Genomic DNA, 18,323 nt, shown 5'->3' with positions numbered 1-18,323 from the left:
ATTGTTGCTGAATAGAACAATGTCATCGGCAAACCGAAGGTTGCTGAGGTATTTGCCGTCGATCCTTACTCCTAAACATTCCCAGTTTAATAGCTTGAATACTTCTTCCAAGCCCGCAGTGAATAGCATTGGAGAGATTGTGTCTCCTTGTCTGACCCCCTTTCTTTATATGTGTCTTTCAACTTTTCTTGTGTAGAATTAAGGTGGCTGTGGAATCTCTGTGGATATTTTCCAGGGTATTTACGTAAGCGGTCTGTAATCCTTGACTACGCAATGCCTCTATGACTGCTGGTATCTCTACTGAATCAAATGCTTTTTTGTAATCTATGAAAGCAATATAGAGAGCCTTATTGCACTCTGCGGATTTCTCGATAACCTGATTAATGACATGGATGTGATCCATTGTAACCTTTCCTGAAGCCAGCCTGTTCCCTTGGTTGACTAAAGTCCAGTGTTGCCCTTATTCTAGTGGAGAATATTTTGGTAAATATTTCATTTAATACTGGGAGTAAGCTAATGGGCCTATAATTTTTCAGTTATTTAACGTCTCCTTTTTTGTGGATTAGTATAATATTTGCATTCTTCCAGTTTTCTGGGACCCTTGCAGTCGATAGACACTTCGTATAGAGAGCCGCCAGTTTGCCTAGCATTATGTCTCCTCCATCTTTCATTAAATCGACTATTATTTCTTCCTCTCCTGCCACTCTTCCCCGTATCATGCATTGCAAGGCCCTTCTGACCTCATCTCTAGTTATAGAAGCAGTTTCTGCATTCTGTTCATAATTGTTTCGAATAGAGTAGTTGTGAGTCCTCTGGGTACTGTACAGGTCAGTATAGAATTCTTCCGCTGCTTTTGCTATGCCTTCGAGCATGCTGAAGATATTACCCTGCTTATCTTTCAGTACATACATCTTGGATTGTCCTATGCCAAGTTTCCTTCTCACTGATTTCAGGCTGCGCCCATTTTTTACGGCTTTCTCAGTCTTTCTCACATTTTCGAATATCCCCTATATTCTCCTTGTTGATCAGTTTTGACAGTACCGCGAATTCTACCTTATCTCTTGAGTTGAATACTATAACTCATTGTCGTTTTTTATTACGTCCTTTGTTACTTGGGAGAGCTTGCCTATTGGTTGCCTTGGTGCCTTGCCTCCCACTTCAATTGCTACCTCTGAAGCCAGCCTAGTTACAGTTTCATTCATTACATCTATGTCATCATCATCGTCTCTCTGTTCTAAGGCTGCATATTTGTTTGCAAGTACCAGCCTGAATTTGTCTGCTTTTACCCTTACTGCCTCTAAGTTGACCTGTTTTTTCTTGACAATTTTATTCTTTCTGTTTAAATTGAGGTGAATCTTAGCCCTCACTAACCTATGATCCCTGCACTTTACCCTACCTATCACTTCTACATCCTGTACTATGCTGGGATAGGCAGAGAGTATGAAATGAATTTCATTTCTTGTTTCACCATTAGGGGCTTTTCCAGGTCCACTTTCTGTTCCGACGTTTCCTGAAAAAAGGTGTTCATTATTCTCAGCTTTTTCCTTTCGGCGAATTCTACCAGCATCTCTCCTCTAGCGTTTCTAAAATCGATGCCGTAGTTGCCAATTGCCTGTTCACCCGCCTGCTTTTTTTCCACCTTTGCATTAAAGTCACCCATTACTATTGTATACCGAGTTTGTACTTTTCTCATCGCTAATTCAACAAGTTCATGAAACTGATTTACCTCATCGTCGTGACTGGATGTTGGAGCGTAGGCTTGTACTAACTTTAATCTAGACCTCTTATTGAGCTTGATTACGACTACTGCTACCCTCTCGTTAATGCTATAGAATTCGTCAGTGTTGGCCACAATGTTCTTATGGATTAGGAATCCTGCCCCATATTGTTTCTTATCAGGGAGACTTCTATAGCAGGAGACATGGCCGTTATTTAGCAATATGTAAGCCTCACCAGTTCTAAGCTCACTAAGGCCGATAATATCTCAAACAATGTCTGATATTTCCTCAAAGAGTTCTGCTAAGCTAGCCTCACTCGAGAAGGTTCGGCGGGTGTTAAACGTTGCAAGGGCCAGTTTCCATTGGCGGCCTGTCCGTACTCAGAGATTATTAGCACCCTCTGCTGCGTTACAGATCTGACCGCCGTTTTGATCAAGTGCTCCGCAGGTGCTGGGGACTGAAGACCATTGGTTAATTGTAGATATCATCAGGGAGGTTGTGGCCGAATACTGCACCAGGGAGGTCAATTCCTGTTCTGGTGAGGGAGTGCCTTTGTTCAAGCTTAGTGGGTCTTCCTAATTTGGTTGTACCTGGATTAGTATAGCCCCACTCTCGGCATCTTTCGCCCGTGTCAGGCACTACTCCAAGCCTGCAGATGTAGTGCACTGGAGAATGAAAAAAGAAAAAAAAAATGCGGGAGGGGGGGGGGATTTGAACTTCTGACTACCGCAACCGAGCATTCGACATAACTCAGTAAGATGATCCCGCAGGCAGCAAGGCTACCTTGTCGCCGATAATTACGGTCCAGAGGGCGCTACATGCCTAAGAGATCCGCTGATTTGTCCGCCCTTTGGACAGCTTTGGACAGCGGTTATACTTGAGCTAATGAAAAGGAGAAAATGGGGGGGGGGGGAGGTAACCGGACCCGTAGTTTTTCTGGGAACGCTGCGGGCCTAAGCGCTAGGGAGTTGGGAATTGTATGCCGCATTTAACCTCATTACGTTTACAATGATCGCACGACCAAGGAAGCACATCATATTCCACAATTCACTGCAGCGCGAAGTGGAAATTAACAACAACATCGTGGTGCCATAATCATCTAACGAGTGCAAGAGAATGTGCAAGTAAGAAAAAAAAAGGAATGAGAATGTATTCTCAACTGCGGAAGACACCAACACATCTTTGGCTTTATCTCCGTCACAATCCGCTGTTACAGGTAGTTCACGTGCGAGCTTTAACGACGTAGTGTTGCCTGAAGGGCCCGCAGTAATCACGAAGGAAGTTTGACAGCTAATTGCGTTTGTTCTAGCACGGAGCTGACCAACACCTGGTGAGACACCCTCGCTAACAATGTATAAGATGCTCAAGTGGAACGATTGCCGTTCAAGCATGCCAGGCTAACCTCGCTCTCTGTAACATCATTAACCACCACGCATCGCTAACACCTGCGTGCCTGTGGTTTCAAACGTTTTCCCAAGCCGCCGAAAAGACGGCTACACCGCGGGGTATGACTCCATTCTTTCTAACAAAATCTGTGCTGCCAGATAAGGCTGTCTCCCGGAATAACCTAGCTTATATGAATATATTTTTAAGAACTGTGCAAATCATAGCTAAAGAGCGTGCACAGAGTTTGTGTTTGCCGGCACGGACGTCATTACTGACAACTTATGAGTAATGTGTCCGTAGTGAAACGTTTGAGTGTCGTTCGTCGTAGCTTCTCACCCGTTCTTTCCCCATACTGTTCCTTGATCGTCCGCGAACAAATAGCTCATTTCCTGCAATGCATACTGAAATGATGCCCTTTGTTTTAGCGGAGCGCACCAATGTCATTGTCTTTTGCTGCATACTTAATTTATGACCTCACGAATGGTGGCTAACCAGATTCTCACTGGTTCGCCTGCCTACGTTTCTTTATGATTGTATAACCAATTAAATGAATACGTTTTACGTCCCAGAGCTGCAACCGGCCTTTGAGAAACGCCGCATACGGTATAGTGCAGGGCTCCGGATTAATTTCGAACATCTGGTTTTTAACGCGCACAGGCATCAAGTAAATGGTTGCTGTTCTTTTCATTTTTTGTTCGTTTCGTCCCCACCAAAATGCTGCCGCTGCGGGCGATCTCACTCAGTCGAGCCCACGACCTCACGATCAGCAGCAGAACATCATAGCCACTAAAGAACCGCGTCGATCTGTGGCCTATTGAGAGATATATGGCGATCCCTAATCACAGCGTGCTGACGTTCCAGTGGTTCCAGCTAGCAAAGAAAGAAAGAAAGAAAGAAAGAAAGAAAGAAAGAAAGAAAGAAAGAAAGAAAGAAAGCTTCTGCAGAGTGTCTTCCTTCCTATAATATCTTCTACTCATTTTATCTTCTCTTCCCCATGATGACATTGAGCGGCGTATGATCTTACCTGTCGAGAGCCGACGCAATCCATGATGGCTATAACTGCGATATATTGCGGGGTTAAAATCTGAAGGATCAGAGTACGCTATTTAGGAAGACTAACACACAAGTCAGAAATTGCAGACAAAAGTATGTTGAAACGTTAGACAATTTCTTCGTGATTTCTTTTGTTTTTTTTTCTCGCTACCCATTACCAGCAAAAGATGCTGCGGGGATGATGGTACCGAAGTTGCAGAGTTCGTTATAAACGACATCGTAGCGGAAGGCTCCAGGTAAATTTCGATCACCCGTGATTCCTTAACATGCACCTAAATACACGAACATCCACCTCCATTGGCGACAATGCCCGCGACCTCGATCGTGTTCAACAGCGTCGGAGCCACTGAAACACCGCGGCGGGTCACCAGCGTTTACAGAAAGAGATACTAAAATCGCAGAGGCAGTCGGGGGCTCCCGGGAAAAACAGGAGGCGAGCTTCTGTTCTTTTCTGTTCCCTCTCCAAGATGCAGCGACAAGAGAGGTGAATGCGCTTTCGCGTGGGGGGCAGACACGCAATCTTCTTCCACATCCTCCGACAAGTTGGAGGAGGCAGCCGCGCCCGCATCTTGCGGCAGACACTTCACGTCGACGTCGCTCGCGATAGAGGCGATATGCGCATGCGGTTTCCGCCAGGTTCATCGGTCGCCACGACGGTCCCTGCTATGCTGCGCAAGGGACCCATGACGAGATCGTCCACCATACTGTGACACGAGATATTTACTACACTCTAAAGCAAAAGAAATAAAATTACTTAAATTATGAGGTTTGCCGTGCCAAAACTACGATCCGATTGTGATGCATGCATGCCGTCAGTTGGCGACTCCAAAACTAATTTTGACCACCTTGGATTCCTTAACGTCACCTCAATGTAAGTGCACGAGCGTTCTCGCTCTCATTGAAATTGCGGCGTCGACCCGATGCCAGGATCAAAGCCGCGACCTCGAGATCAGCAGGTCAACGCTAGCCACTGGGCTAGCCCGACGGGTGAAAGAATGAAGAAACAGCTAATGAACAGAGCGGAACGTTTGGTTATTTCAATTAGCGTAGCTTGTTTGTTTCTTTTGAGATGCAATTCATACCGTGAGAAAGATATGAATGCGCGCGCACACGCAGGTTCGCAGTGAGGACAAGATCTGTGCACACATGCAGTATCCTCAAGACGGGCGGTGAAGTTGATTACGCAAAATCTGCAGCATGTGCTGCTGAAAAAAGTGCTTCCTCCGTTCGCTATATATGCTGCGTTACGACGCTGCTGTTGGCACGCGAAGTTTCAGCGCTGGTTGCACATAGGGCACGTTTGCAGTGTAAAGTAGAATAAATGCTGAAGTTACAATGACTCGAATACAACTGAGGTTTTCCCTTTGAGGTGGACGACAGTGTACACTGATTAGCCCCGTTCATCGCAATGTGGAACAGAGACGGACTCTTACTCTTGTCGGGCTCATGCGGAAGTCATTTCCGCTAGCTAGCGATTGAAATAGACTCCATTTTGCATAATTGTGAGAGAGAACTGAAAAGTAAAAATAGAAGAAGTCTAGGCATGGACATTTACTAGAAGGTGACAGAAGAATAGAGAGATGCGACGGAGAGACGTGAAAGAAACACGCCGTTGACAAGCGAACGTACGATAACAGCGCCCCACAGTTCTGTTTACAGGTCACAGAACTCAAGGAACATCACATAGCTCACAAATTTAAAGAATTCGTATCCTCACTTGCTGTTAGTTGTAAGTTCGGCGCTGGCCGTATGTTCTATATATTCGCTCTTCAATGAGAAGATCGTTCTCGATCTGGCAAGCGTGGCATCCTCCCGCCACTTCTTCCGTGCCGTCCTCGACTTCAGCGAAGGAGGAGGGAAAACGGGAAGAGGACGGGAACGGGACTTTAGGCACAATGAGATCACAACACTCTCTTCGAGACTTCTACAATGAAAGGCATAGTAGTCGAAACTAGTTTACTTATTCGTGTAAAGAAGAGGAAAGCAAATTGCTGCGGACTGCACTGCAACTGTGAGGCTGCTGACACCCGAACACTGTCCAGTAGAGGAGAGGGGAATATTTGAGTAAAGTGCGTGCAGGAAGAGAGAACAACCGAGAGGATAGGACGGTAATAGAGAGAGAGAGAGAGAGAAGGGAAGACGGAAAGGCAGGGAGGTTAACCAGACTGAGTCCAGTTTGCTACCCTACACGTGGGGAGGGGAATGGGAAGTGAAAGAGGGAGAGAGAGAACAAAACTGTATACAGCTATATACAAGTGTCGACTATATAAGCCACCATTCCACCCATGGTTCACTTGCCTTATAACTTCACTCTGTTTGTTGGACGGCTCCGCGCACCGTCACTTTAATTATTGTTTGTATAGAGCAACCGGGTTCGTCGCATGAGACTGGCCTCGCGTTATCGAAGGTGGCTGGCTAGAAAAATTGCGTTCGAATCGATTGCGCAGCGAGAAGTAGGGCCCCACCACTACCACCGCGTCAGTATGCGGAGAGCGGAAAGTGCAGACGTCCAAAGCGTTTTCGCCAGTGACGTCACATACGTATCAAATGTCACGCGCCTGCCGGCGTGTAAGTGGTTTTCTTTTTTCTCTTTCCTTTCTCTTTTTTTTTTCACTTCTTGAAGTGTGACGCACGCTGCCAGAGGAGAGTGGAAAAGAAAAGAAAGCGTACATCTTATCATTATTATTAAGCAAACGAGAAAAAAAATGACAACGCATCGCAACCCCGCGTGACCTTTGCATGGGCTACACGTGGCGGGGTCATGTCGTTTTAGCATCAACATTGTGAAGACGGTCGCGGCTGACGACCGGATAGAGGCTCGTGCTTCAGTTTCAAATGGGTCTAATGACCACGGTGAACGTGGACAGTTGTCGGCCTTGAGCTTGACCCTTGTTCGCAACGCCACTGACTGAACCGCTCCCGGTAACCGCGATACCTCGGCAACAGCAAAGCAGACGGAGCTGCGACAGAAGAAAAGAATGCATCATAGTGCACTCCATTCAACCTGTTGTCGCATTTGGCAACAATGGGCGCGCAACGGTATTTTGTTCAGAACGCCTAGTTTACTTCTCTACTTTTTTGCACAAGCAGTTCCCACACACGACCATCACCGGAAGAAACAAATGAATACAGAACAACGCTCCTCCTTCTGTGCCTTAACTTTTTATTTCTTTCTTTCCAATAAAAGATGATTTAGCCGAAGACGTAGGAAAACACGAGGCTAACGCTCCTGCGTTTTTAACATCCTCGTTATAATCAGCTCATAAGTATGTTGTTTCCCCATTTGTAGCTCATGCATGACTGTAGTTGGGCGTTTAGCTGTGTGTATCGCAGATGTCTTAAAGTTCTCGTTTCTGACTACACTGATTTAATTTGCCAATACAAGACTGATTGTACCGACAACTTCACGCATTAAATTACCATACCATTCAAATTAAATCTCATTTATCACTGACGAACTGAAATAGTCAAATTCGCACACCACCGTCAGCAAATTTCGTATTCCCAACTTGCAAATGCAACGTATACGCATTGTGTATCTAAAGGATACGTAGTTTCCAACAAACAGGATCAACGCTTCGGTGACTACATTTTCATTCCGCGAAAACCGTCGAATCTAATGGCAGTGTTTACACATGCAAATGACCGCCTTCGCCCCCAGGCCCGGCAATGTTCTTATTTTACTCGTTCTTTTTTTTTTCGAATCTCGAGACACGAAGCAGCATCCTGTCAGCTGAAGACCATCACGCGCTCGCCCGTTCTCACATCGCAGTGCCCAACATAACGCGCACCCAACGTTATCCAAATCCCGCGCGGTCAAGCACCCAGGAAGACGCGACGAGCCGCTATCTCCAAGCTCATCGCAATCTTATAAGAAAGCCTGCGCCGCTCTCGAGAGGCTCAGTTCTTGCCGCAGGAAGCCCCGCCGCGCAGACGACAACGGTGTAACAAAAGCACAGCACAAGCGGGACCGGCAAGCCAGACGGGCAACTCGGCAGAGATGAGTCGGACAAGAGAAAGACACTGCTTGGGCGTCGCCGTGCTCCTGGCGGCTCTTGCCGGGGTCGCCGTGGCGACGCCTTCGTGCCTCGACACGAGCAATCACTACTACGATGAACGAGAGTACACGTGCTTGGGCTTCACGAGCGCGTCGCACTTCCAAGAGCACATACCCCGCGACCTTACTTACCCGCGGCTTCGGTTCGTTCTCAAGGAGTGCCTCGTCGACTACATCCCGGGCTCGGCGTTCACCTCGGTGCCGGCGCTGTCCCTGGACCTGAACAACTGCAAGGCCAAGACCTTCTCCAAGCCGGGAGCCAATCCGTTCGACGGTCTCGAGGAGACCGTTTCGCGCATCGGATTCATGCACAACAGTACGCTGCCGGAGTCGTGGCAGCTGCTCAAGAACCTGAACCGGCTCAAGGAGGTGGCCTTCTACATGATGGCCGGCCTGGACCTGACGCGCGACTTCAACAACCTGCCGCAGAGCCTTAGGCGCGTGCTCATCTTCCGTTCGAGCATCGCCCGAATCGATGACAACTGGCTGTCGGGACTGAGCAACCTGGAAGAGGTGTGGATCCAAGAGAGCGACCTCAAGCACTTCCAGCGCTCCATGATGCCCAGGCCGGCGCCCAAACTGTGGCGCCTGCACTTGCAGTAAGACTTGCCACCATTGCTTTCTCCCACACCCACTCGCGAAGTTGTTATTCAAGCAGTGCATTGAGAGGAAAAGCCCTTGCGGTCACGGTTTCTGTTCCGGCAGCCTTTTAAATTAAAGCTGTTATAGTGCGGCTATAGGAGCGATTGAAACAGTTATAAGAGTTCAAGGTGTTTTTGAAAAATTAGATGCTTAACCGTGTCTACAATGGGAGGGAGCAGGGGGCAAGTTAAGGGTGATGTACAGGCAAATTTTGATATATATATATATATATATATATATATATATATATATATATTATGAGCCAGACTGGATACACAGCACTGGGGAAGGTTAAAGGGGAGGAAAAGATTAAAAGGAGGAAAGAAAGCCCAGTGTTGATGTCCTAACATAGTGAAAGTACCATGATTTGTATCACAGACGATCGCTCCATCCGATAGGCTTCAGAAATCGCAGCAGCGCTTTTCTGGCTTTTCTGTGTGTCGGTTAATTATGGTGCTAAATGACAATTGCCGAACCCTCATCTTTTACCTGCTAAGAGGCGTTATACGAAACGATGCCCCAGTTTCCCTGCTACTCTGCGTGAACCAAAGTTGGAATCAATGTTGTAGAGAGAGATCTATGGTGGCCATTTTATGAGTGATGCGTATACAGGAAGTTAGAAGTGTCTAGGTCAACTATGAAGTCTGAAGATAATTACTGAATACTCGTTATCTACCTATTTTCATACACTAAGCGAGGCGGTTTCCCCGCTCTCCTCGGTGAGCTAAACAAGGTACACCTTTTTTTTTTCTCTAATCCTAACGAATCGCCTAAGCAAACCCTTTGCTAATTCATTGCATGAGTGGTACTTAAAGCTTTCTTAGCTGCCGGGCAGGCGACGGATAGACAGTGAGTGGAAACGATTACTGCCCGACCTTTGCGCCAGAGTGTTCGCACGTGGTGATCGCTCTACATAATCTATAGGAGAAGAAGTGTACTTTCAGAGTTATCTTTGATGAAGCGTTCTTAGAGGGAGCTTTGGACAGCGAAGCTGAAGTTAACGCACGCTATCGACCTCTTGCACAAGAGTACTCACGCGATGTACAATGAGGTCCAGTCAGAATCTTGGTTCTGTTCGTTCTGCTCATGCACTGTTCAGCTAAGGCTATGTCCTGCAGGTGCACTGAACTGCATCCGCCCGCTATTTCTCACACTTTTTTTTTCTCCGCGTGATAGAACATCATTTGAAGTTTATGAAGGTTAACCAGGACGCTTCGAATCGTCCAGCGGAGTTTGTAGTATTGCAACAGGTCATCAAAACCAATAGGCATTTTCCCACTCATATCGGCCAACGATGTTTGCCATAACGTAAGCGTTGTTTTGACGAGCAACCGGCTCCTTAACCTACCGCATAAACTACTGCGCTTAACGCTCGATACAAGCTGAAGCAGAAGCGGCTCTCAAATGCCTTTTATTTGACGGCACTGCGCTCCTACGCGCTCGCTGAACAGCTCCTAACGGTGTCACAACAGACCATTGCCGTTTGCGTAGAACATGCAGTCCTTAGCGTCTGCAATTTATAAACGCGGTAGTCGTATTCAACGAGCCCAAAATTATACAATCGCAGCGGCCTAGACAAAGTACTGGAATAAGAGCAACGAGGGAGTGCAATATATACAGAGGAATGGGCGCATCTTGCACGATGGGATGCTGTTCCGCGTTCTGTCTTTGGAACAGGCTATGTTTTATCTCCGCGCAATCCAAGCCGGCATTCTCACGGCCGTATAAAGTGGAGCAGCGTTTGCCTTCCGTGAGCCTGCGCCCGGTGATTGTTATAGGGGTTATAAATGGTGAACCAAGAATACTATACTGCGTTTGTCGCGTTTATTCGTGGTCCAACTTTTCGTCAAGCATGCGCGCGCCGTGCTCTTTGTATGACGATTGTTGCAAGGAAAAGGAAATGCAAGGGACACCCATAGAGTGAAATGCATTGATGCAGTGACAGCATTGTCCATCGAGGTGCCTGCGTATAGTGGAAACATGTCGAGGTTGTGACAGCGCACTCACGGTACATTTGCGCGAAGAGGTGAAGTCCTGTTCTGGCAAAGATGATTTGTTCTCGTAAATGTTACGCTATCAGCAACGTACTTTAATCAAGTATCATGGGTTATAAGTGATAGACCAATGCAAACTTCTGGACTAGTTGGTTTGATACAGTTATAGATTAGGCTCTATGATCCCAAACGTGATACAGCTTTGCTTTTACAAGAAAAGCGTAAAGAGACTCATAGAAAGCTTCACACTCGGAGGTCCACATTTCGGCGGGTCCCTTTTAACTCTGTATTTTTTTTTTATATAGGTCTCACTCACTCACTCAATAAATCAATCAATCGATCATAATCATACACTTCTATTTCACCATTGGGGTACTTCTCAGCCTTCTGAGAGCCACCACGTGTTTCGCAAAATATACTGTACGTGAAAACAGGCAAGCCGGCACTATTGAGGCCTTAGCTTTGTCGACAGAGCTCCGGCGCCGATACCGAGTGGCCAACGGCGTGATCCCCGATACAAGTCGAGTATTCTTCGCTATTTGATGAATTGGAGACCAATATTCTTTTGCGAGCCGTTTGCGATGGATACTCTGCAACAGAGTTTCGGAGTTTCGGCATCCTACTTTGTGCCATAGGTCAAGCTAAATTCTGTGATCCTAATTTGTTACTAATTACTGTATACATGCAAAAACGTTTATAATGTGCTATTATGTTATTGTGTTTACTGTTTATTGTTGTTGCTCTACATACTGTATTTGCTTCGTCATATTAATTTTCTATGTTGCGTGAGTATTCCTTTCATTGTACTGTTTTTTTTTCGATTCCATACTAATATGTTACCGTATAAATAAATAAATAAAATAAATAAATAAATAAATAAATAAATAAATAAATAAATAAATAAATAAATAAATGGAATCCTTATTGAAAGCTATAAATAGCCATCTTTAAGAGAACTGCGTGAACTAACGATCAGCGAGGGATCCTGACTAGGAAAGCGGTAGTGACATCGCAAGGAAGCAGCAGCAGACCGGCGCAGGTGTACATGTTTATGTTTATGATGACGGATATCGCATTTTGTACATCCGTAACTAGTATCCAATCGTTGCACCAGTCGTTACAGACTTACTTAGGAAGGCTTGAGACATGGCTAGGTGATTTATGCATGATGCAAAATGTCAGTAACAGTGATGTTATTTTCGTTAACTGCGCAGGTGCATATATCTCTCCAATACCGCCAGGAAATCATTCCCTAAGTTGACCCGGTCTAGTACCTTGGTGTTATATACCATGGCAAGGTCGCCTGGAGTAGTCACATTGCACATATTACAACCATGCCAGAACGTGCCGTGGCTATGCTCCACCGGCTCAGTCACCGCCGCTAGGGACTACGCAGCAATACTTTACTGATGATATATCGGATGCATATTATGCCCATATTGGAATTTGGCTGCGTGTTATTTTCCGATAGTCCCGCTTATAAAAATTAAACATCTTGTGCATTTAGAAAGAGAAGCTCTACGCTTATGCCCTGGGCTAGCTATATTCGTTGCCAACAATCTGTTATATCAGCGAGCTCATACACCCACCCTAGATTGTAGATTCCGCATGCTTACGGTTCAGACATCCTTAGAAATATACTATTTTTCAAGGAAGCGTACATAATATGTATTTATCACTGAACAAACCGAGTTTTTTTTTTATGCATTGTGGTTGCGAGAACACAGCCCTCAGATAATATTTGTACTAGCACAGTTACAACACTTGAATGTGCCCATAGGTCAAGTCCAAACTTGAGTGATGCTTTAATTAAAGACGTTAAAATTGTGTTCAATTACATATTTACGTATCATCCTAAACTACTGCCTAGCAGACATTTAACTGAAATATTGCCAGGCCACCTAAGCCAGCTAACTACTTACAGCATAATAGCTATACTGACGCTTCTCTGTACAATGAGAAGGGGGGAGTAGGGATCTCTGAAACTCTTCAATGGTCTTACTCTCTTCGCCTTCCCGACTTCACACCCATATTTCAGGCAGAATTATTAGTGATTGTACTTTAGGATAACTTCCCCAAAATCCCTCATTGGCTGTTATTGTTACTGATTCGCTGTCTGTATGCACAGCACTTGCTACATCATTCAAGCATTCGGTCAACATTTTATTTAATGTTTCCCCCGTACTTCGGGCAAGTTTACTTGCTTTGGGTACGGGGACAGTTGTACTTGAACGAAATGGCTGATTCACTCGCACGAGCATCTGTTTTGCCGACATCAGCTTATGCAACCTCGGCTCGGTACTGGAATTTCTCCATATCGCAAAATTCCGCGAAATTCGCTCTGACATCGTCTCCTAATTGCTTTGTTTGTTTCCGTGCAATAATACTTGGTGTCCCTCAAGACAACGTGAAGTTTCCTTTACAAATTTGAGATGCCGCATTCCACCTTTGAAATCTTACCTGCGCACGTCTTGTCTGACTGTGTCCGCTTTATATTGCTTTTGCAATGTACCTTCATCTATAGCTCGCTTCTTTGTTTTTTTCTATCTCGTGCCACTGATTTCTAAGACAAAAAGACACACACACACACACACACACACACACACACACACACACACACACACACACACACACACACACACACACACACACACACACACACACTTTGAAGTATCATTTCGACAACTTGGGCTGTCGCTAGCATCATTCCCTTTTTTGGGACGACTTCGCTGGGACTCAGCCCCACAGTGCCTTTCCCGCAATTTACAATTTTAATAGGGGCACCAAAAGATTACTTGTATTTATAAAATTATCAATCATTTGTATTTCTATTACTTCATTCCTTGGTGTTAAATTACTCTCTCAGCATTCCTAACGTGATTCCTTTTTCTAATTTCCGAATTTATTTTTTTACCCCACACTCTGCTATGAAAATTTTATTATTGTAATTTTAATAAAAAGACACGTGAAACCGCCTGCTTCTTGGCCAGCACCTCGTTGTGAGTGTAAGCCACTGTTTGGAAACGAACAGCTAGCCGGGGTTCTGACCTGGAACTTCTCCGCACCACTTGACCCTTGTAACGCAGAAAAGTTTCTGGCTCTTCAAGAGCGTAAATTGCGTAAAATATCGTGTTGTTTATAATTACAATGGCAGAGGTAGTCATCAACAGGTAGATACTGAAAGAGCCAATATTGAGTAAAAATTTAGAAATATAGTAAATTGACAAGTTTAATTTAGTCTAATTGGCGAATTCACGGGTTTTAGTGCGACAAGACTATGACCATCACGCTAGAACTCAATTCCGGAATTTCGGAATACGCCCCAAATGACGTGGTCATTCCATTCCCTTTCCATTGCGAGTGTTTGAAAATTTGTAACTACTCAGGAATCATTCCAGCTTCTGAGTTGCCACTCCGCCACTCTGTTCTGAAAGGTGTGCGAAAGTGTTTGAGATCACAGAATGCGTATATTTATGGTTTGATTGCAGCGCGAGAATTCTTGTAGCTCTCCAGTACCTTAGGTGAGGAGGCGAGCCCCTTACAGAAGTGCCCGTAGCGTTACACGATCAATTGCAGAGGTTGCGGACTGACGTCATTGCCAAGAGACTTCAGCGACGATCTGCCAGCCATGCGGCACCTGAGCATCGAAGAGAACCTCATCACCACCTTCGACGAACTGAGCCTCGAGCCGCTCAGAAGGGAACGCACCTACGTCGGACTCTACGGTACGCACGCAAACGTTCCATTAGAGAGTTTTAGATTAGGGCACGCAAGCTTGCGTACGCGAGAAGTAAGGGCCACGGTTCTGCACATACGCAGACCCCTACGTCTGGATCTGCGCATGCGCAGTACCGTTGCCCCTACTTCTTGCGTACGCAAGCCGCTTGCGTCCCCTAATCTAAAACTCGACAATATTAACGCGTAAACATTGCGTGGGCTAATGTCTGCACTATCAACTTCCAGTCAAAGTTCGTAACGGAAATTACGCCACCACTGGCGCACACTCAAGAAGCCGTGCCTTTCTGCTGGTCAGCATAGCACTTGTGTGGTGCTAAAGTTTTTTTTTAAACTTTACTTTGTTTCTGAAATCAGAAAGGCATACTTTTCTTTAGAAAAATGATTCGAGGTAGTCGAAAGCGTCTGGCAGTTGGAAAAGCAAGGAAGGAGAGGAAGAGAGAGAGCCTTGGTTATATATACGTATAGTCCAAGCACCACTTGATCCCTACAGCGGTTAAAGAGCGATATAGAGACTTCCCGTTTCTAAGTTCTAGCTTAAATTGTGGCTTTCTTCGCCAATGACATGTTCTTGGCTAGTTATACGCTCAGAATTCTGAAGCTGTTAACTGGGGTCGCAATCTCGACTGATCGCTCTTGGAAATATGCCATCTTCAATGCGCATTGACTGGCTGAATTAACGGGACTGATAATTGCGGAGGGAATTGCCAACAACCTACCGACCTCCTTTTCGCGTTGCATAGCTCTCGAATACGTTGACGGGTCGTCCGTTGCTCTAATAAAGCAACGTACCTGAGGGACATGACACCTTAGGTAATTAAAGTATCCGCGAACCTGGCCAATCCAGAATGCTGCCCTGCCAATTGCATGCCTAAACTCGCTGGCCGTTTCCTCGCTCGTGTGCGTATAGCTTAAAAGGGACATTAAAGGGGCACTAAAGAGAAAAATGATTTTTTCTGCATCATTAAATTACCTCTCTACGACACCAAAAACAACTCTTACCACGATTAGACGCTTTGTAAGCCAGAAAAAGCGCAAGAACAAAATAGGGGTGACGATGCCTCCTTTAAGTTCCCGCACCTGGTCGCTGTGACGTCATGGATTTTGATGGAATCTTCTAGGGCCTACTTAAATATATAGCGGTACAGATTGACTACATTGTGTTCTAAAGGCACCAAATATTAAACATGGCAAGTTTCAGGAACCTTTACTCAGCCAACGCGGCCCCAATGCGAATATATACTTTGGAATTCCTGACGTAACACTGACGTAGCGGCGTTGGAGTTTCGGCGCAAAATTCAAATGCTGATACTGCGACCTTCATTTTCTCATCTAATAATCAAACTATTATTTATGAAATGACTGTCTCTAACAATGCTTTATTAGTCTAAACTGATTTATTGTTCCGATTTAGTGTCCCTTTAAAGAACAATTAGTTCGCTATGGTCAAATAGTTTTTTGAAGGCTCGATTGGCATTTATATTACCTTTAGTACGCCGACGAGCCATGTAAACTAATGAAGCTTTATCACCATCATTTAGCGGAAAAGGTCTGAATATCAGAAGAGGGTTATAGCGCCGAAAAAACACAACACACAGCAAGCGAGACGGGACAGGCGCAGTTTTTTCGGCGCTATAACCCTCTTCTGGAAACATGCACCAACTAGCCCCCCAACAAGTATTACTCAGTCTGAATATCAGCTGAGAAAATAATGGGGAAACGTCTCCCATTTTCAGTTCCCCATTCGATTAGCAGCACCGGTACATTAGTATGATGTCATGGATACCAAAGTACTTCCGTGTGCTTGAGCATTTCTTTAAATTGAGTTAAGGTTCTCAAACGTCACTTAATTTAGCCTGTGGTTAGAATACAATTTCATATTTGTTTATCGGTTACCTGCTAGCTAGCCCAGAGCAGAGGCTGTCCAAATCCCATAGCGCCACGAGAAATTAGCGCAGGAACTAGCCTCAAGCTTGTCTAACGTCTTCGTCTTCTATTGCTCACTTTTGTTCATTTTGTGTTCACTGTAAAAGCAAAGCTTCTGGTACACAGAAGAGTAACAGTTTATCACGATTCCTCTTTACTGTCTCGTTGAAACCGTTGTTCCACCAATTGGTACCGCAGGGAACCCCCTTCACTGCGACTGCCGTATCAAGTTTCTGCTAAGTTACTCGGACAACTGGCGGTTCCCGGTGTGCGCCACGCCCGAGTTCCTGAAGGGACGTCGGCTCAACGACCTGAGCGAGGACCTGCTCAATTGTACGAGCCCCACGACCACGACGACGACTACGACCACGACCCCTGCCGCCGTTCCAGGGGGCTTCTTTCCCTTCTACAGCGACGACGTTTGAATATGATCATGGCGGCGGCATTGGCGGGGCACACCAGGAGTCAAAAAAAAGATCGGAATAAAAAAAGCGCCTATACGAGGGGAGTTGTGTTTCGTGAGCCAGGCAGTCTTGATTCGTGTACAGTTTGCAAGCAAGACGGGGAGTGCTATATTGTCGAATTATGCAATGGCAACGTTTTGAGCCAATCAGAGACGCCGCAGCAGTGCAGAGAGCCAATCAGAGGTGATAAAACGGCGAAATTGGCTGCAAGAGGGGTCCGACGATAGAGTAAGGTCGCTGCAATGTTGCCACTGATAGAGTTACCGTATATGCTACTAAAGGTAGCTTCGGTAGCATATATGCAGTAACTCTAGCTACTGAGTACACGCGCGCAGGCACCGACGAAGGGATGCGATTCAGAAGACCTTGAGCCTCCCTCATCATGGTGGCTCCGCCTATATAGTTCAGGAGCCTACAAATGCATCCTTTCACGTACCATAAGTTTTACATTAGAATTTTATAAAGAGCCATAGGATATTTCTCAAAAATGTACGGAATGAACTTTATACATTTTGTCGATACGCGCATAAGTGCGTGTACATGCAAATGCTTGTTTTTCCATATTTTTATTACTTTTAGCGTTACAAAAGTGACAGGTAGCAACATGGCGGAGTCATTGTGGTTGCCACTTTTTTCACCCAGCTTAGTCTGTAGAAGTAGGTAAGTAATTCTGCTCTATGACTCGCACCAAGAACGAATAGAGGGATGGCGACTCCTCTTCCCGAAGTGTCTACCGCATGTGAAATATTGTCGAGAGTTGTACCCCTCTATGGAGTACATTCGTGATTTTACCATTGTGCGCAGGCACAAGCACTGCTCATGATCGAGTCGACAAACTCGAATATTGAGGTCAATATGAAACAAGCATTTACTTCCGCAAAATAAGTCATCGGCGCATTTTTGTTACAGTGGACAAATCGGCCGATACCTCAGTCACCCCCTTTCTTCTGTTCGAACTAAATTGTGGTAGAATTCCGACCTGTTCACGTGCCATTTCCCCAATTTCGGATATGCTCATGGAAATTTTCCGCTGCCATGTCGAATTTCGGCACCGTCTGGAGCAATTTCCCGAAGGATACCTCCATCTCCAGAAAGTGCAAACCTGAACAAGAAAGTAAAGCAATTTTGCTGGTAGGTTTAAGTCACCAGTAGTAATTAGGTTAACAGGGAGAAAGATATGGATTTACTGAGAAACCACGTTGCATCAATGCGAACACAGTAACACTTGCCAGTCGGACCCACCAATATTTCCTAGCACACTAAAAAATGTGCACTCCCTTACGTGTATAAAAATATTTTTGTTAGAGTAGCACCATTTCGCCAAACGAGTGTTTTGCCAAGTGTCAAA

The 18,323-nt window shown here is 45.4% G+C and overlaps 1 protein-coding gene across 1 annotated transcript; it reads left to right on the top strand.

Annotated features, from left to right (window-relative positions):
* The first annotated feature begins 7,951 nt into the window (after positions 1–7,951).
* On the top strand, positions 7,952–16,980 carry LOC142581875 (leucine-rich repeat transmembrane protein FLRT3-like). Its single transcript, XM_075691320.1, has 3 exons — positions 7,952–8,813; positions 14,427–14,575; positions 16,710–16,980. Exons 1-3 carry the CDS (start codon positions 8,158–8,160, stop codon positions 16,934–16,936), a joined length of 1,032 nt encoding a protein of 343 aa, XP_075547435.1. The 5' UTR covers positions 7,952–8,157; the 3' UTR covers positions 16,937–16,980.
* The last annotated feature ends 1,343 nt before the right edge of the window (positions 16,981–18,323 follow it).

Source organism: Dermacentor variabilis, chromosome 5 (assembly GCF_050947875.1).
Source record: "Dermacentor variabilis isolate Ectoservices chromosome 5, ASM5094787v1, whole genome shotgun sequence".
NCBI classification, from domain to species: domain Eukaryota; kingdom Metazoa; phylum Arthropoda; class Arachnida; order Ixodida; family Ixodidae; genus Dermacentor; species Dermacentor variabilis.
The sequence above is the reverse complement of the archived record's forward strand: the minus strand, read 5'-3'. Positions and strand labels throughout refer to the sequence as shown.

Excerpts from the sequence above, each read along its gene's own strand:
- LOC142581875 (XM_075691320.1), top strand. The coding sequence starts at position 8,158 with ATGAGTCGGACAAGAGAAAGACACTGCTTGGGCGTCGCCGTGCTCCTG. Across the intron at positions 8,814-14,426 it reads CTGTGGCGCCTGCACTTGCA|AGGTTGCGGACTGACGTCAT; the intron begins GTAAGACTTGCC and ends GATCAATTGCAG. Across the intron at positions 14,576-16,709 it reads CACCTACGTCGGACTCTACG|GGAACCCCCTTCACTGCGAC; the intron begins GTACGCACGCAA and ends TTGGTACCGCAG.